At 43.1% G+C, this 18,281-nt stretch overlaps 4 protein-coding genes across 6 annotated transcripts; 1 reads left to right on the top strand and 3 right to left on the bottom strand.

The window, feature by feature from the left end:
- The first annotated feature begins 2,344 nt into the window (after positions 1 to 2,344).
- gjb3 (gap junction protein beta 3) lies at positions 2,345 to 3,205 on the top strand. The gene has a single exon (XM_085379173.1). It carries the CDS (start codon positions 2,345 to 2,347, stop codon positions 3,203 to 3,205), a length of 861 nt encoding a protein of 286 aa, XP_085235299.1.
- Positions 3,206 to 4,860: 1,655 nt separating this feature from the next.
- On the bottom strand, positions 4,861 to 8,046 carry hmgcl (3-hydroxy-3-methylglutaryl-CoA lyase). Its single transcript, XM_085342518.1, has 9 exons — positions 7,940 to 8,046; positions 7,687 to 7,770; positions 7,461 to 7,568; positions 7,255 to 7,350; positions 6,983 to 7,131; positions 6,828 to 6,891; positions 6,552 to 6,740; positions 5,567 to 5,692; positions 4,861 to 5,440 (listed from the first exon to the last, which is right to left on the bottom strand). The coding sequence occupies exons 1-9, from the start codon at positions 8,033 to 8,035 to the stop codon at positions 5,339 to 5,341; spliced, it is 1,014 nt and encodes a 337-aa protein (XP_085198644.1). The 5' UTR covers positions 8,036 to 8,046; the 3' UTR covers positions 4,861 to 5,338.
- A 2,989-nt stretch (positions 8,047 to 11,035) lies between these two features.
- Positions 11,036 to 13,863, bottom strand: zbtb8a (zinc finger and BTB domain containing 8A). 3 transcript variants are annotated; one of them, XM_085342517.1, is made up of 4 exons: positions 13,799 to 13,863; positions 11,758 to 12,629; positions 11,503 to 11,672; positions 11,036 to 11,353 (listed from the first exon to the last, which is right to left on the bottom strand). In XM_085342517.1, exons 1-4 carry the CDS (start codon positions 13,861 to 13,863, stop codon positions 11,036 to 11,038), a joined length of 1,425 nt encoding a protein of 474 aa, XP_085198643.1. The 3 variants fall into 3 exon arrangements, with proteins under 3 accessions (XP_085198643.1, XP_085198642.1, XP_085198641.1); XM_085342516.1 differs by having other exon boundaries at positions 11,767 to 12,629; XM_085342515.1 differs by lacking the exon at positions 13,799 to 13,863 and adding an exon at positions 13,542 to 13,636 and having other exon boundaries at positions 11,767 to 12,629.
- Positions 13,864 to 14,431: 568 nt separating this feature from the next.
- gale (UDP-galactose-4-epimerase) lies at positions 14,432 to 17,870 on the bottom strand. Its single transcript, XM_085342902.1, has 11 exons — positions 17,746 to 17,870; positions 16,967 to 17,096; positions 16,666 to 16,778; positions 16,200 to 16,313; positions 15,723 to 15,899; positions 15,529 to 15,642; positions 15,347 to 15,413; positions 15,159 to 15,244; positions 14,982 to 15,059; positions 14,719 to 14,833; positions 14,432 to 14,594 (listed from the first exon to the last, which is right to left on the bottom strand). Exons 2-11 carry the CDS (start codon positions 17,085 to 17,087, stop codon positions 14,533 to 14,535), a joined length of 1,047 nt encoding a protein of 348 aa, XP_085199028.1. The 5' UTR covers positions 17,088 to 17,096; positions 17,746 to 17,870; the 3' UTR covers positions 14,432 to 14,532.
- Between the last annotated feature and the right edge of the window lie 411 nt (positions 17,871 to 18,281).

The following is an 18,281-nucleotide window of genomic DNA, read 5'->3' as shown; positions in this document are numbered from 1 at the left end:
GTTCAGCCATGTCATTTAAAGAGAGCACCACTCCAACAATCTGCATCTAGTGTTGCTTTTACATTTACAAAATGACACAAAGGTGTTTGTTGTTTGAATGCAAGACTGGAATATGTAAAGGAAGTTCTTTCTAAAGCATTTAAAGATATACAGTTGAATTAATTGTGGTTGTGCACATTTTCACCTGGTTCTGGTTCACAGTTCTTATTATATCTTTGTCTTTTAAGCGGTTTACAAGGTGCAAAGAGTAACAGTAACTTAACTTGATGATCAGGTTTGGTTTTGCACCGTGCATGTGACACCTGAACAGGAACTTCTGTGATTTCTGCGAACTTTTCCTGGACTTATTTTAACTTTTGTGTTTGGTGGGGAGACATGGCTATTATGAGCCTGTATCAAACCCATTAGGGCATTGTGTTTGTGATACTAAACAGTACAAACAAACCTGACTTATGTTATTGCATTATATTATTTGTATTCAAAGACTGAATAGAAATGCTTTCAGCACAAGAGCTGGCAAGTTGTAGCAAGGCCCTGGAATTTCAAACAAACAGACATTGGATGTTCCAGACAGGATCTTCATCTGCAAAATAATACAATAGTTTTTAACCTACAGATGATAAAGAGGAGACAAAAGCTGCAGCTTATGATCTTACAATGAAGAGGAGCTTGAGCGTTCTGGGAGTTTGTGAGTTGTTATCTGAGACGAGTAGACGTTTCAAAAAGCATAAAGGAAACACAATATTCAGCCTTGAAAGAAGAAAACTGATTCATTTACAAAGAAAAGAACACAAATCAAACAAATATATAAACTGATCTCCCCGCTAACAAAAGTCTAATCTTTTGCTTTAACCTCGTTAAAAGAAGAAAAAAAAAAGTAGTGTAGGGAAAGTTTCAACATGAAGAGGAAGAGTCACACATAACAACAAAAAATGTATTCACCTTAGGGTGTGTCCTCCTTTTAGTCTACTCTGTTAAGCACTCAGAAACAAGTTGAGGCAAGGCAGCAAACCCTGTTCTTGGAATCCTCAAACATAAAAAATGAAGCTAAGTGCTTTGCCTTTTAACCCTTTGAAAAATAAATAAGTAATATATTGAAGGGGTTTAATGCCCGTTAACGCTGTTCGATGAGATTTAATCAGTCAGATTAATATTGGTACACCTCAGAAGGTACATGTGTGGGGAAGAAAACTCTTATTCATTGTGAAGTGATGATAAGTCTGATCTTCAGACCCTCAGAATGATTCCTGGTGGTCCCCAGATTGCCACCAGTACATTTGAACCAAGTGTGGTGATTGCTCCCGTATTTTCAAATCCTACCAGAATTACCCGGAAACAACGCAGTTCGTTGCTGTGATAGTTTTTATACTGTCTTGGCGAACAAGAGGCACATGGAGAGAGGGAGATGAGGAAAATCTGGGGGTAAGTTCTAGTCTTTCGTATTAACCACACCCACAAAGACATTTCTCAGCACTGCGCTCCCTTACCTGGCGAGCAGAGCCAAGTCTGTGCACTAAAGGAGTCAAACGAACTAAAAGAAACGACAGATCATCGGGGAATAAACACGTGCTTGCATCGGTTTGGAACAATTATGGATTAACCTTCTTGGGTTAGTGAAAACCTTTTTCTTCCTCCTCTTGATTTTGACATTTAAACTTCGTAAATGTACTTCGCGTTTGCGCAAGCTGGAAATGATCGCAGGCTGAGTGATCGATTCGCGGACTTTCGTGGAGCAATTTACGTAACTGTAATTTATCTCTGGTGAATGAGAAGAGCCATGTACGTACCGCGGTGTCCAAAAAGTCAAAAAACTAAACAAAACCCAAGACAGCCCGTGCGTAAAAGGCTTTTTTAACGACCTGTAAAGATTCCAAGAACCCGCGTCTACTCATAAACAAATTAACATGATAGGACTGGTGCTTATATATCTCCTTTTAATGTTTAACTGTTTAACTATAAAGTTCCAAAAAGTACATTTTATGTGTATAAGGTTGGGTGTGTTAGTGTTGGCTCAGCTATTTCCTTTTTGATCAAGCTGGCACGAAGCCTCCTCATAATTGCGTTTGTGGGTGTTTCTGGTAGCACTGATAGATTAGAAGTGGGAGCTGTTTTTAAATAAAAAATCAGCTTTACAAGATCCAGTGCCATTTTTTTCCTTTTAAGTAAGAAAATGTTTTTATTTTTAAAGAAAGCCTCGTATGTAAGAGCTCACAAACACTAACGTTCAGAGTCTCAAAGCAGATAATTCAGGTGATAGTGAATATATGCTCAACCATTCTTCATTTTACCACATCCAGGTCTGAAGAGAAACGGCTACCAAGATACTTAACTGCCAGACTAGACCATGGACTGGAAAACCTTTCAAGCCCTCCTCAGTGGGGTGAACAAATACTCCACGGCATTTGGGCGTCTTTGGCTGTCAGTGGTGTTTGTGTTCAGGGTGTTGGTGTATGTGGTGGCAGCAGAACGAGTGTGGGGTGACGAGCAGAAGGACTTTGACTGCAACACCAAGCAGCCCGGCTGTGCCAACGTCTGCTATGATCACTTCTTCCCCATCTCCCACATCCGCCTATGGGCCTTGCAGCTCATCTTTGTCACCTGTCCATCATTAATGGTGGTCATGCATGTGGCGTATCGTGATGACCGTGAGCGCAAGTACAAGGCCAAGCATGGTGAGAACACCAAGCTGTACAACAACACGGGCAAGAAACATGGCGGCTTATGGTGGACTTACCTGATCAGCCTCTTTGCTAAGACGGGCATTGAAATCGCTTTCCTCTATATCCTCCACCGAATATACAACAGCTTCTACCTGCCAAGGCTGGTCAAGTGTGAAGTGTCGCCTTGCCCGAACATTGTGGACTGCTACATTGGTCACCCCACTGAAAAAAAAGTCTTTACATACTTCATGGTCGGAGCTTCAGCCCTCTGCATCGTCCTGAATATCTGTGAGATCTTTTATCTCATCTACAAGCGCATTGTACAGTGTGCAAAAAAGGTTAAAAGACGCAACCGCGCCATGGACATCCAACATGACGACTTTGAGGACCCCTTTAACAACTCCAACCGTGTTGGGTCGAAGCATGATCTAAAGGAAAAGCCTTCATTCCTCAAATCTTCATACAAGTCTCCTCCATACAGACCATCTGCAATCAGACTTGAGGAGAAGATACGAGCCTCTGCTCCTAACCTATCTATCTCATGATCAGAGCTGAAACCAGGCCAAAGAGCAAAAGCTCTGCAGAGTTTGGGCTGCAATCCAAAGACAACTAAAAAAATGAGAGACTCAGAACAATGAGCCAAACTACATTCTGTCAGAGCCTGGAAGTTGAGTCATCAGTACTGGATTCATCCTGTGGACCCTTGTGTCCACATGCAACACTTAAGAAGCACATGAACTTTTGTTTTGGCTTGAAGCAAAATTGGTCTTTTAGTGATATGCGGTTTGAATTTTTTAATAAAGGTTCACTGCGCGGTGAGGGGTTGGTGGTGGTAATGAATCCTCCCTGCCAGTATCCACATGTCTGAGCACCCTACTTCCCGTTTTGCTTCTGTGATCCCTTTATTTTAATTTGAACTTAAATCATGGATTTCCTTTCCCAGTTTTATAGTAAAGTGTTGTGCAGCAGAGTGTGGAGGCTCGTTTGGTGATACGTATGTTTGAGGAATAGTAGAAATTGTGCAAACTGGCTTAAAAAATGAGTTTTCTATTGCATTTAGGATCAACTATGGTAACAAAAAATGCATTTATTGTTGTTGCATTGTTCCTTCTGAATCCTTGGTAGACATGTTGCTTGGTCTCAGTTTATGCTGTAGACACGCTGTGTTTTGACGTACTTGTACACAACGCCGTCTGATCCAAGACCACTGTTGATTTTAAAGGTGAAAGGAATGCTGCTGTTTAATTCAGTGCTGGAAGACTGTGGACACACACACGGCTCACGGAACTGTATTCAAGTATTTTTGTGAGTCATTCATTGGCGACTGTGGAAGCTCTGAGGAATTGTATTTCCTGTCCTTGTTATTATTTCATTTTTATAATTGTAAAGATGTTAAATGTTTGGAATATGTTTCTGTTTGTTCTTTTATCAGAGCGTCACTCCATGCCAGTTCAAATGCCTAAAATGTCTAAAAACAGCCCTAGCTTCATCCTCTACTTTGTTGCTATTAAGAGCTGCCTTTAATCCCCTTGATTAATTTTTTTTTTTTAGGCCGATCTGTGATCAGGTGGGACGTCTGCTTGTCATTATATTATGTTCAAGTTGTTTCAAAAACATACGTTGATTTGAAAAATCAACATACGTTTGACAACTTTCACATTTGTAAACAAGTTAGAATTTAGATAACTACATAACTTAGATTTTGGTCACTGACTCATTCCTACGGGCTTTGCTTGTCTAAGATCTTTAGCGGACATTTCTGGAATCTCAATCTGCCTGTCAGGCTCACAAAGCCGGTTTTAAAAGGTGTAGCAGGAACCGGTTTTTATCCTGAGTCATTTACGCAAGCTGGAAAATTACTATAGAAATGGTGAAGATGCACTCTCACCTCCATTGACTTGCATTGCAAACTCATCGTTACAAGGTACTAGTTTGAAACCCAGCTGGGGCCTTTCTGGAGGAGTTTGCATGTTCTCTGGTGCCCAGAGACATACATGTCATGTTAACCGATGACTCTAAATTGGCTGTGGGTGTGAGGTACGGTTAAAAAGCACAAAATAAATGTGAGTATAGGTATAGCTACCTTTCAGGCCACGAATCATACCAGATAAGACACAGGTGATCCTTAAGATTCAAGACAATTTATCAATCTTTATTTTTAAAACAAAGTCTACAGAAACATTTGCATTTTAGATTTGAAAATAAATACATTTAAAATAAAAATAACCTGTGTCAATACAGTTTTTCACCAGCCAGCTCAATGCCTGAGTCGAGGATGGAGAATGATGGAAACTCAAACGGTGATGTCATCCATGCCCACAAGATGCTTACTGGATAATTTATTGTTATAAACAAAGTCTGGCGATCATGTCGGCTTCGCCAGTGCCTGGAAACTAATGCAAGCACACTATTAAAACACAGGCACACAGGTCATGATGTGATTACACTTACTTTACATAAGGCACCGTTCCAGCAATGCTGTCATATTAATATCCAATTAGATATTTTACTCCGATTTGACTGGCATAGCCTACTGATCCCGATCTTCCATAGAAGATAAATTAATGCCGCCCCCCCAAAAAAAAAAAAACTAACAAAAAACACAGACAGCTCCAGGTTACATAATCACGCTTTAGTGTTCAGTCTGAGAGAGAGAGAGCCTCTGGTTTGTCGTTCCTCTACAGTTTGCAGGCTGCCTGTGCCACCTTGGAGCTGGTTTTCCTGTTGAGGGTTCGACAGATGAAAGCTCCAGCATCCATCAGCTTAGAGAGGTCGACTCCCTGGGGTACAGACAAAATTTAAGAGGTCATATTAGAGCACTTAAGCACGGAAGTCGTAATTATCTTCAAGCAGCCAGGTAGCAGATCGAGCAGCATCGACGCAGACAAAGTCTGAAGTCCTCCTACCGTCTGAATTCCAAGTCCGTGCAGCATATAAACTACATCTTCAGTTGAAACATTCCCAGAAGCCCCCTGGGCATAGGGACAGCCTCCCAGTCCAGCTACTGATGAATCCACCACACTGATTCCCATCTGAAAAACAAACAAACACAAAGCATAGAAATCAGGAAAACAGACAACAGTGACCAGCTGCAGCTATTCAAAAATACCAGGTTCTCTTTTAAAGAGACTGAGTGGTAATCAACAGCAAAATGGGGTGATTAAGAAAAAATACACACAAACAACATGGCACCACCAGCTGGAAGTTAATGGCTGCCATGTGACTTCCTCTATATAATCACACAGAAAGAAAATTGGAAGCAACAGAACAACTCTTCCTTTTCCCCCCTTTACAAACAATAAAAGCGTCAGCCTTGCTGCAGCTCACTCGGTGTACAGAGAGGTGTTCCTCACTCTCCTGCTCCGAAAAGCAGAACCACAAATAATGTTTTTCCTCTGTATTTTTTTAAAGAAGGTTAAAAAGTAGCGCCCAAGCTGGCAACAGTGAGGCAAACTCAAGCCTGATGATACAAACCCCGCCTAAAGAAATCAAATATTTGAGTACAATCCTGCAAACAACAGATCAGCTAAAAGGACACCCAATTATCCTTCTGCATTACTCAAAGATTAACCCTAGAACACTAACGTCAGGTGATTTTCACCCACGTGTCTTAGAAATGGTTGAATTCAAGAACAATTTTTTAATAAAGTTTTACCTAATCTAATCTTTAATAAACTGTCATCGTATCTTTATTTTTAGGGAGCACATACCTTAAACACTTTAAGCTGTAAGCTAATGATAGTTATGTAAGAGCAGATACATGCTGGAGCAATAAGCTGTACATTTCAGGTCCAATGGATGCATGATCTGACAAGTCGACTATCAAAATAATCGTTTGTGGCAGCCCTAAAATATGTGTGTGTAAACAAAATAGTCTCAAACCAGCCTGACCTGTAAAGCTACAAGGATGTTAGCCAGAGCCTGGCCATAGGTGTCATGACAGTGCACCGCCAACGCACTGACGGGCACCTCTTTAATCACTGCCTCCAACATTTTAGTCATGCTGCCTGGAGTTCCCACTCCGATGGTGTCACCCAGAGAAATCTCGTAGCAGCCCATGGAGTATAGCCGCTTAGCTACCTGTGAGGCAGAGGACAGATTGAGCGGCAACATCAATTAATGCAAAATAGTTTTGCTTTTTTTTTTTTTAAACAAGCCATAACTCACATGTGCCACTTTTTCAGGTGCCACCTTGCCTTCATACGGGCATCCGACGACACAGGAGACATAACTGATGACAAGAAGCACATAAGCAAGAATTAGAGGGCAATTGAAGTGATTTAAAGATCTGCTGACAGTTGAGGGGAGGCCACTATTCTTACCCTCTAACTGGCACACCGGCCTCTTTAGCCGCTTTCATAACCTCGTCAAAGCGCTGTAAACTCTCATCTACTGAGCAGTTTATGTTCTTCTTGCTGAAGAGCTCAGACGCAGCACCAAATATGGCTACTTCTGGGGCTCCTGCCTTGACCTGAAGTAAATAAGAGCATTTCTTGTGAGGAATTAAACTGAAGCACCAACGATTGTGTGTGAAGATGGCGATGGAGGATGTTTATGTAGTGACGGTTGATGAGATTGGATGCTTGACACTCACAGCAGCCTGGAAACCCTGGAGATTGGGGGTGAGGACTTGATAAGTCACCCCGGGCTTCCTGCTGATACCCTTCATCACCTCCACCTGGTCTGCCATCTAACATTTGGATGACAGAAACCGGTCAGCAGTGACAGAAAGAAGTCATGCAGTTTGTGTATTGCCCTTAGCCGGATGTGCCAGCACTGTGTGTGCGTGTGCATACTCACCTGTGGAACCCACTTTGGGGAGACGAAGCTGGTAGCCTCAATGACGGACAGCCCCGACTCTGACAGCATGTTAATTAATTTAATTTTGGCCTCTGTTGGTACAAGAGTCTGAAAGTGCAAAGAGTTGGTTATGTAAGGATCGACATAACTAACTCGGGTAACTCTGTTATCACCTGGTGACGCAAAGCACGAACTATGCGCCTGCGCCATCGTAAACACACGCTACCTTCTCATTCTGAAGGCCGTCTCTTGGTCCCACCTCCACTATTTTCACCTTCCCTGGAAAAGCCTGGGCCGCTCTTACTCCAGCCTAAAACACGAACAGAAGAAACAAGTGGTGTTAAATTACCATCAGCTAGGGTTAGGGGCCTCGAACATGTAACGACAATTAGCATAACAGCAGGGGACGCTAACAGCTAGCGGACAAACACGGCCGTGCATCTAAGCAGCGCGTCATATCACACACAATTCAAACTCACTGCTCTGTGCGCCGCCGCGGAGCTGAACGACAGGCAGTGCTGCCCCATAAGCGACGTTAAAGCGTTCCTGTGGACGAGCTTCATGACAGTCGCCATGATGGTCCAGCCTCCGGTTTGACGTCACGACGTCCCTTCCAGGCGCGGAGTCCTCACAGGCTCACGAAAGCACCGCGTGGACGCCATCTATGGGCGAAAGGGTGGAACTGAAAGAATTGTTTATGATTTATGACGCGCCAAATCACAATAATAGTTTCCTCCAGGCGCTTTGTATCCTCTACAATACACTCAAAATCAAACGACCCACTGTGAGCAAGCACTTGTGGACAGTGGAACGAGAAAACTCAATGTTAGCAGGAAGAAACTTCAAGCAAAACCAGATTATTAATTATTATCTTTTAATTTTTAATTTAGCTCACTTTTGGTTTTCCTTGTGGCCAGATATGTTTCCTTTCCTTTTAAAATATAATTAGGTCCACAATATTTGTAATTTTGCATCTGTACACTATTACAGTGGCAAACTATGGATGAAAGACTATGTGTTCGTGGTCCTTCATTTTCAGAGCTTCAGTGGTAAATGGCAAGGCAGTTTAACCAGATAAAACATATAGAGTTGATTTATTGTCGAAGTGTTGAACTTGTGTTTGGTAGCTTTTATCTGTAATGTAATGGGGAAAATTCTAGTTTTCACATTATGTGTCAATATGACCTTGTGAAACAATGTTTCACTGTGTTATCTGCTAACTGTAAGGGCGTACAAGGACGAAACTCCCAAGAAGACCAGTGCCGGGATCTTCATGGGAAACTGCTCTCTGCCCAGCAACAGCCCATGGGACAAAAAACCTGTTGTAACGGAAAAGATACCGAGAGCTGTGTGTGGGTATAAAAGAGACCTGCAACATCTTAAGGGCAGAGCTCGCATGACTGTGAACTGTGATGTTTGATGTGTGTTGGCTCTCCTGCATGCAGTAATTAAAATAGCCTGACCACAGCTGACCGTGTTGCAGACTTTATTACTAAAAAATTCCACGACAGGAACTTTCAGAATAAGGTTTAAAGAACAAAAGTAGGTGTATCAGAGGAATAGCAAGAAATTCAGCAGACAACTAAAGTGAATGATCACAGAATTATTTCCATGGTTAAGAAAAACCTCCCCACAACATCGAACCAAGAACATTCTTGAAGATGTAAGAAAATCATTGTCAGCGTCTACAAAACACACCATTATGAAAGCAAACTATAGAACTGTTTAAATAGGTTATATTCAACATTGTTGTAATATTTTGTCGTTTATTATTTAAACTTTTCCATCACAGATGCCGTAATGACTCCAGAATTGATTTTATTGGTAACATGCAATTTGCATTCAGAGTTGTAAAGTTTTTGTATATACTGATGTATTTGTTCCAAGATGACAAAACTATGTACAAAATTTTATAATTTTTTCAGGTTTAGTTTATTGCACTTTTTCACTGTTACCAGTTTTCCCACAATCGTTGTCCTTTATCTTATTTATTTTTCTATGACTTTACTTCTATCTTACTTTACACCATTTAATACTCCTATAAGAATAATAAAAAACAGAGCCTCCTTTGAATGAGAAGTCGTTCGGTTGTTCGTGATTAAAGTTAAAGACCCAGAAACAAATTTATAAAAATATCTTTAATGTGTCCAAAAGTAAAAAACAAACAAACAAACAAATAAATTATGCGTTTGTATCATACTGCATATCATAACAAAACATTTAAAAAGACTGTCCCTACAGGATACAGGTGATCATTCTGTTCTTCACCTTTTTGCTGAAAGGCTGGCAGAAAGCAGCCAAAAGGACCAAAGCTTTTCATGCACGAGAGAAAAAAAAGCTTATTGAAAAGATTATAATATCATATTATGATTGAAGCAAAGGAAACACATAATATGCATGCTTCAGATACTGCATATCTTTATGAAGCTTAACAGAAAACCTTCATTTTTTTTCTGACAAAGCTCAACAAACTGATAAGAAAAGACTAAACTAATACACAACATATCATAAACGTATGTTTTTACATGAGTGAATCCCACATTTTATGCATAAACTCTCCTGCATGGCTTTAAAGTGCCCCTGTTAAGCTTTTGGGGTTTTTCCCTATTCTTCACACCTTTATTAAAAGTAAAGTTTCACCCACCCACACAAAACACTGAAGTGAAACTGCCTGTGAAACTGGCTGTTCTTCCGTTACTTCTCTATGTCACCATGTAAAATGCCAGTTTAGCAGCTAAACAAAGAATGCCTCAGCTACATCCAGTTGCACCAACTGCCTAAAAGTCTGCCATTTTTCTCTTTTCTACAAACGAAATGTAAAACATGTCAGCAAACCAAATATTCTGCGAGGCTGGAAGAATGAAAACAAGCTTTTGTGCCCTCCGGCTGATGAACTGAAGACCTGGTGAATTTCTTTTATTCCATTTTTAATAAAAAAAAAAACTAATGACAGTAGAAATCACAAAAATGCTGCACGGCTAACCATCTTTAGTTGTGTTATAATACAGCCTAGAAAACAGGTTTTATTTTTCTGTTGTGTTTTAATTGTAACTGTTATATAACTGTTATATTCATCCACTATTGAACCATTTGAACTGCATATTCTCTTAGCTAAAGATTTTAGCTGTGCTTTTAGCAGGATATTTCATTTTTGATCATTTCTTATATGTTTGAATCATTTATGCATGACTATTTTCGCCCAATTCTTCTTTTTAACCATTACTTTCAATTAATTATCTGCCAAAAATTCTTTAAGTTCAATCAATTCTTTAATGAAATTGTAATTTAATTAACTGCTCTTGCTAAAGTACTCTCTGGGGTACTTGTAACTCTGGCTGGATACCTCGCTTTCCTAGAACAGATCATTTCAGGCCGATGGTGAAAAGAGAAGCAGCAGTAACACTATGCACAGTACAATATGAGAAAAATGATTTTTGAATACTAATGAATGTAAACTTATTGTAGTAAACCCCTAAACTGAAAATAAGCATACCAGGGGCACTTTAAAACACAAACACTTCAAATATGGTTACGCATCTGCACACACACAAACACACGCACACTTTGGTCCAGTTTCACTGCAGCTCTTCGTCGCTGACGTCCACTTGCTGGATGATGAGGTCGGCGCCCGAGTCTTCTGCCAGGTCATCGTCGTCAGTCACCATCCAGCTCCTCTTTGTGTCCCCCTCCTCCTCCCCGTCCACGCCCAGTAACAGTGCCGGCTCCTCGTTGTGCCCCTCCAGGCTGTTCATGGGGACGTCGTCACAGCCCACTTCCTGGATGCACGCCGTGCACATGCGGTAGCGTCTCGTGCCCTCACACACCACATGCCCGGTCTCCTCGGTCACTTGACACTTACACTTCCTGCACACCAGCTTCCTGGCTTGATGAATCTGGGAGATTAAAAAGAAAAAGAAAAGATCGGATAAAGATTTATTCAATATTAGAGTAAATTTGTTTAGCAGCTTGTTTTCCTTGAGCTGTAAGCCGACACAGACACAGAAGAAAGTGTAAATTTACCATCTGCTGTGAAAACACCTACTGTCTCAAAATGGCTGCGTAGATGCTCCAGGCGAGTAAAGCGCTTATTGCAGGCCTGGCATGGATACGGCCTCTCCCCGGTGTGACAGCGCAGGTGACGCTTCAGGTCTGCTTTCCTCTTCACTGTGTGTGTGCAAAAGGGGCATTTGAAGCGCATGGTAGGATTCGAATCTGCAAAGAGGAACAGAGAAATTGTGACATTTGACTTTTTCCTATCATCTCTGTCCAAGTATTCCAGTCATCATCATCTTCTGGCAGCACACACCTTTATTAAAGTGTCCAATAACACCCACAATCGGTGGTAGAGTAGCGTAAAGCTCCTCTGCCTTTTCAGCCTTTCGTGTCCGTGCCTCCTGGATGTCCAAGTCTTCGTGCTGGTTGGACCGAGCGCTGTTGGACGCTCGCCTCTTTGTGCTCCCTTTTCCACGCCGACGCTCTGATCCAGGCAAGGTGTACAAAGGGTCCTGAGGGTCCTGGAGGTCTTCTGCATCTGCACTGAGCTCGTTAACAGGGCTGTTAGGGTCAGTCTTCAGGGCTGAGGCCGAAGGATCCTGGTCCGAGTCCTTTCCCATAAAGCTAGACTGTGATCTGGAGTTGTCCCGAGTCCAGAGCGCAGGTGGAGGGCTAACAGAGCAGGGGCCCTGATGCTGCTCTGTGGAGTCTTCTCCTGCTCCGCTGGTAAAGCTACAGGTCTCAGACAAGCTGAGGCAGCGATCGCTGTCTTCATCTTTCACACTGATGTCCAAGGAGGACTTGATGAAGTTCTTGCAGTAGCTGATGACGTTGTTCATCTGCAGGTAGCTGGCTGCAGACATAACTTCAATCACATTGTGACTGGAGAGGTCCAGCTGGCCGGAGTAGATGAAATCCAGGATGACGGTGAAGGTCTCGGGGCTGAAGACGTCGAAGGTGGCGTTGACAGAGTCATCGGGCCCCTGGGACAGCAGCATGCGGAAGTAGCCGCTGCTGGCGTACAAAACATTGCGGTGAGCCCTGAAGAGCTGGCCCTCCACCAACACACTGCAGTCACAGAAAAGCTCCTGGCGACGCTGCTGGTTGAGCTGCTTCAGCATGTTGCTTTGGTGAGACACTGTGATGTCGGCCGTGTTGAACCACCTCTGAGGCTGCCTGCAGGAGACAACATGACAGCTTGCTCACTAGCTCTGTATGCAGGACACACTCACTTCTTTATCAAGAAAATAAGAAATGACAGAGGTCCCGCAGACCCGGTGGACATTTATTACTGAACTTCTCCCAATGCCAAATTAACAGATAAATAAAGGAAACACGGGCTCCTGGATTTTAATGGTCTGGTAACAGCCTACAATGGTAATCATGGCACACTGATCTGAGCATAACAAACACAGCAGCATCACCACATGCTTGCAGCTGTCAATTATTGCATCTTTGTCTTTACACGGGCTCAGCAGAGGGCCCGCCCACCTGACTTTTTTCTGCATTTTGATTTGTTGAAGGATCCTTCAGGCAAAATCTTCTCCTAATGGGTTACACCCGACTCAAGTCAGTCAGAGAGCATCGGGTGACAAAACCTTTAATCATTTCTGAGGTCTCACGCGCTCCGGAAACCCCCGATGGAGTAAACGCGTCAGACTTGTAGGAAGAGAAAATAAAACACTGCAGCCGGACACGCAAAGAGAAAAAAAATGTCCAGCACCCTGATTTTCAGAACAGTTCTCATTTCACGGTAACCTGTTCAATCCGTGCTCGTGCAGGCTCGGGGTTGCACGCTTTCGTGTTTAATGAGCCATCAGCGCGGCTGTGTGACAACCTCCGCAGCGCCCGACAACCCACGGTGCAACGCCCGCCCGCAGGACTCCACGGTGCCTTTCACGGCACGCGAAATCAAGACTACCGTCCCCACCGAGCTCTTCCGCGTAAAATCAGACATCCTTCGACCTACAAAGCAACACGACAGTGCTGCAGTCCTGCGAGAGGAAAGCGGGCAGCCCAGTCTGTCTGTCCTGGAGCGACGCCCACTTCAGGCTTCAGCCAGCACACAATAGAAAAACAGACACAAACCTCCGGCAAGTGAGCGCGCTGCGAGCTGGAAAAACACATCTATTCGCATTGTGTAACAGTCTAGGGCAACGACGCACTAACACGCCCGTTTTCATCCTCAAGACCACCCCCACTTCTCTCCGGAGGTCCGGCGAGCAGCGGGGAGGATTTGACTGCTGCCCAAAGCGAGCGACTGCTTCGCAGGCGCGAGGTGTCGGCAGGACCCGCTTACGCCCCACGCCTTCTTACCCCCCCTGACAAAATCCATCGATACTCACTGGTGGCTCGATTCACCCGGCGCCCTGTACAGCCTGCTCGCCCCCAAGTCCGCCACCATATCCATGTTTAATTCCCGTTTGCCTTTCCCCCCCTCCGCTCTTTTCTTTGCTCGTCCAGGGTCCACAGTCAGGCACTTCCTGCTCAGCCCTAAAGACCGAAACCCGGTTAGACCGACTGGAGCACAGTGCTGACGTGGGTGTTTATTAACTGGGTGCCCGAGGGTTCAAGGAGCCATTTAAAGTCCCAGTGCCCCGTTTAAACAGACGCCCTCGTTGCGAAAGGAGCGATATTCATACAGTATTTGTGCAGGGCTCATGATGCTCCTCTAACCTTACCACACAGGTCCGAGTCTTTAATCTGCCCCTGTATTTCAGAATTTTTTTTATATGTATATAACAACAAAAACCGGGGTCACAATCACTCCAGACAGTCAAGGCAAAGTGCGCGTTTCAGCTATTCAGTAAGAAAATTAATTTATTCTTTCATTGTTATGGCTCACAGATCAATACATTTATAGAGAAAATATCAGTTGTTAAGTCTGATCTAACAGCAAAGAGTAAACAAACATTTAGATACTCTTCTTGTAGTCAGCTGAATCATTAGAGTTTAACAAAAATAAAAACAATGCAGCTTCTCTTGAGGTCTTATGTGTCATTGCGCCAATGAGGAAGCTGGTGGTTCCCTTTGGTGATTTTAAAAGAGGATTTTTAAGCAACAGTCTGCTCGGGTTGCGTCAGCAAGTGCCGTTAGAAAATCCGGTGGGGTTCATGGACTGCCAGCGCCACAGGTCCTCACCTGCATGGAAAGGAGTGCAAAGAAAAAACACAGAGATCATACGGGAGATGCTACAACGCATTTATTTGACTGTAGAAGAGCAATCATGGAGAAGAATCAGATTTTCCAGCGTGGCTGTCCTTACACATTCTTTCCAGGTCAAATTGAGCCTTCCAGCCCAGCTCCTTCTCAGCTACGCGAGGGTCGGCGTAGCAGGAAGCTACGTCTCCGCCTCTGCGAGGGGCGATCTTATATGGGATCTAAACAGAAAACACATTATGTTAATTACATGGAAAAATAAGGTGATCAGAGGTATTTCCACAGTGCCAGATTGGTCGTGCTTTGCGTCACTTCTAGAAAACAGACTATAAACATGATTCAGCTCTCACAGTAACCACGATGACTCACCTCTTTTCCGGAAGCCTTCTCCATGGCTTTCACCATCTCAAGCACTGAGTAGCCTTTTCCTGTCCCAAGGTTGTAAACCTACAGACACACACACACACACACACACACACACTAATAAATATCTAAAGCATCTATGTGACAATGGTCGTGATGGAAATTTGCTCCAAGTTGTTATACCTTGCACCCGCAGTCCTCCTTCAGCTTCTTTAGAGCAGCTATGTGTCCCTTTGCCAGATCCACAACATGAATGTAATCTCTCACACCTGCAAAGAGAAAGGAGCCTCGTTTTCATGGTACCGAGTATCTGGCTGCTATTTAAAGTGCTATTTCAAAGCAAGTGCAGTGATTTGCAGTAATTTCGTTACCTGTGCCATCGATCGTGTCGTAGTCATTCCCATATACGCTCAGACACTCTCGTCTCCCAACGGCGACCTAAATTAAGCAATGCAAGCAAATCGGAGTCATGTGATTCATGGAGACAGATGAAAGACTGAAATACAATCACTATGATGAGCACAGCGTGGCATCTGGCAGAGACTTTAGATACCTGGGCAACATATGGCAGCAGGTTGTTAGGGATACCCTGAGGGTCCTCTCCTATCTGACCGGAGCAATGAGCTCCGATTGGATTGAAATAGCGCAGCAGCACAGCATTCCAGTCCTGCCCACAGAGAAGGAATAATGAGACAACTCAGGAGATGGAAGTGTGTGCGTCTGTGAATGTCTTTCTTCTGAGTTTACCTTCTCAGCTTTACAGTGGTCCTTGACCATCTCCTCGATGAAGTACTTGGTCTTCCCGTAGGGGTTAGTGCAGCCTCCCACGGGGTGCTGCTCATCTATGGGGAGGCGCTGGGGGTCTCCATATACTGTGGCGGAGCTGCTGAAGACCAGATTGCGCACTCTGTGAGCCTGCATCACCTGGGGGACGTGCAGATACACATAAACACGGCACATACACACAATCAGTGGCCAGCGAGTCAGCAGTCCACAGCTCAGGGCTGAGGAAAAAAGGCTGATTCTGGCTGTTATGATGAGCTCCACATGCATAACATATCAGAAGGATGCGGTTTTAGAATTTATCAGCTCATTTTCAAATGAACACACGGGTGTGCGCTCAGCAAACACAGAATAAGGTCAGAGCAGGGATTAATAATGAGTGCAGAGCAAAGATTGAAAGTGCAGATCTGAGATCAGTTTACCCAGGAGCTATTGACTGACCTCAAGCAGGTTCATGAAGGCGGTGAGGTTCACTTTGTAGTAGAGTAACGGCTTCTCCACCGACTCGCCCACAGCTTTCAGCCCCGCGAAGTGAATCACAGCACTGAAGGAATGCTGCAGCACACAAACAGAGAAGCACATGTGTGACACAGGCCGGTTTCAGATTTAAGGCATGCAAATACTACAAATGAACTGCTTTTCATGACAGTTTATGCAGGCCAGCAGGGACATTTTTAAGGAAACAAACAAAGGCTAAAAAAGTTAAATGGTGGTGCATTTATCTTCTTGCTGATTGTTTTATGTGTGTAACAGTAAAGCAGAAACCGGGCTGTTTTTTTTTAGCCAAACAACCCCAAACACACTGACTTTACAAATCAAAGTGTGTACACTGTTGGCACTCTCTAAAACAGTAGCAGATGCAGATGAATAATTAGGAAAAACAAACCAAGTGTAACAACTTTCTGACCTTTTTGAACAGCTTTTCCAAGCCGGGGCGGTCGAGGAGGTCCAGCTCATGAAACTCAATGCTGGTTTTCAGGAGCTTTTCTATCCTGCGTATGCTCTCTGACACATTCCCTTCTCCTCAATCCAAAACACAATGGATACACACACACACACACACATACAGAAACACTAGGTCTAAGTATCACGCTGATTACTTTTCAATTCAATTCAATTTTAATTAATCCAAATCAGTTGCCTGTAAGGTAGACCCTACAGTTTTTTCAGTAATTTTCTCAGTAAAAGCTCTTAATTGGTGAGCTCACCTCGCACAGCGTTACTGAAGTTATCCACCACGATTGGCTGGTAGCCTGCTTCAATGAGCTCCACCACACAGTGACTCCCGATGTAGCCTCCTCCACCTGTGACCAGCACCTTCTCTGCCATTCTTTGGGTCTGATGGATAAAAGATACAATAACATCAAGTCAATCAAAATCCTCTCTCAGTCTGAATGCTGTAGTGGAAGCAAAACTATGCCACCCTGACTGGAGGATGAGGAGATGCTTTATCCTGACACACCTGTTTAAAGCCAAGTGACACACCTGTATTGTCCCACGTCAGCAGGTTCAAGCCTTCACCTGTCCAACCACATGAAACAATTATATTGCTCGAAGAATAACACGTCAGTGACTACTGGCTATTGTTAAGAGCCATCTTATCTTTCGAGAGAGTGATATTCTCTTTCCAACAGGCCACAACTTCCCTGCACTTTGTATGATGAAACTTTATCACTCAGTTCCAGTTATTACTCAGCTTGAAGACATCCTGTTTGTTCCACGGAAGCAATCAGAATATCTCAAGGCTTATACTTTATCTCTCTACAGAACTCCACATATTATAGTTAATTCAAATGGATGAAATATTGGATCAGAGCAACGTTGAAGGCTTTTTGTTTTTAAAAAGAGAAAAAAGTAAAAGCTGCTTCTTCAGGCTAAATAACCGAAACTGATAATATTACTTGAAGAATAAAAACATAACCTAAGTAATAAGTGCTAAAATGACACAACAGTTCACTTTCATTTAGAGTTTCTGTAAAATACTCACCGTTTCTCTTTGAGAGATGAAAAGGCGTTTCCGGTGGAGACTCTTGATAAACGTTGTCGGAAGCAGAAGCAGAAGAGGTGAGTGTTGAAGGTTTATCCGTCAGTTCATTCAGTGAAGTCTTCTAGTTTTTCCTGTAGACATTTCTTTACTTCCTGTAAAACGTGGGGCGGAGTCAAGCGAAAGTTTAACAGACAACTTCCTATACGCCTACTTTCAAAATAAAAGCACAAATGGTAAATTCACTTTAGTTTCAAGAAAGCGAAATCAACTTCTGTAAAACCATATGGGATAAATATAACTGATGGACTTCTTTACAGTCCATCAGTTTAGTTTAGTTTTAGATCTGTCGCTTTTTCCTTTACTCCTTAAATTCTGACATCCATTAATGTTACACTGATAAATACTTTAACCCCACTGGCCATCAGATGCTTTATTAGTAGCAGTCTATCCATCCATTCTCATCTGCTAATCTAATTCACCAAAATTTACCTATATACTTACTTTACTAATTGTCTTTGGTCTGTCGGAGGAAGCCA

The sequence above is a fragment of the Diplotaxodon limnothrissa genome, linkage group LG19, assembly GCF_057381915.1.
Source record: "Diplotaxodon limnothrissa isolate DT_005_m linkage group LG19, D_limnothrissa_male_GT1.1, whole genome shotgun sequence".
Taxonomy (NCBI): domain Eukaryota; kingdom Metazoa; phylum Chordata; class Actinopteri; order Cichliformes; family Cichlidae; genus Diplotaxodon; species Diplotaxodon limnothrissa.
This window is presented reverse-complemented; position numbering and strand designations above follow the sequence as displayed.

Excerpts from the sequence above, each read along its gene's own strand:
- gjb3 (XM_085379173.1), top strand. The coding sequence starts at position 2,345 with ATGGACTGGAAAACCTTTCAAGCCCTCCTCAGTGGGGTGAACAAATAC.
- gale (XM_085342902.1), bottom strand. The coding sequence starts at position 17,087 with ATGGCAGAGAAGGTGCTGGTCACAGGTGGAGGAGGCTACATCGGGAGT. Across the intron at positions 16,314-16,665 it reads TGGAAAAGCTGTTCAAAAAG|CATTCCTTCAGTGCTGTGAT; the intron begins GTCAGAAAGTTG and ends TGTGTGCTGCAG. Across the intron at positions 15,060-15,158 it reads AGGAGGACTGCGGGTGCAAG|GTTTACAACCTTGGGACAGG; the intron begins GTATAACAACTT and ends GTGTGTCTGTAG.
- hmgcl (XM_085342518.1), bottom strand. The coding sequence starts at position 8,035 with ATGGCGACTGTCATGAAGCTCGTCCACAGGAACGCTTTAACGTCGCTT. Across the intron at positions 7,132-7,254 it reads TCCAGGGTTTCCAGGCTGCT|GTCAAGGCAGGAGCCCCAGA; the intron begins GTGAGTGTCAAG and ends TATTTACTTCAG. Across the intron at positions 6,741-6,827 it reads CACCTGAAAAAGTGGCACAT|GTAGCTAAGCGGCTATACTC; the intron begins GTGAGTTATGGC and ends TCTGCCTCACAG.
- zbtb8a (XM_085342515.1), bottom strand. The coding sequence starts at position 13,636 with ATGAAAACGGGCGTGTTAGTGCGTCGTTGCCCTAGACTGTTACACAAT. Across the intron at positions 12,630-13,541 it reads AGCGCGCTCACTTGCCGGAG|GCAGCCTCAGAGGTGGTTCA; the intron begins GTTTGTGTCTGT and ends TGTCTCCTGCAG. Across the intron at positions 11,673-11,766 it reads TATTGGACACTTTAATAAAG|ATTCGAATCCTACCATGCGC; the intron begins GTGTGTGCTGCC and ends TCCTCTTTGCAG.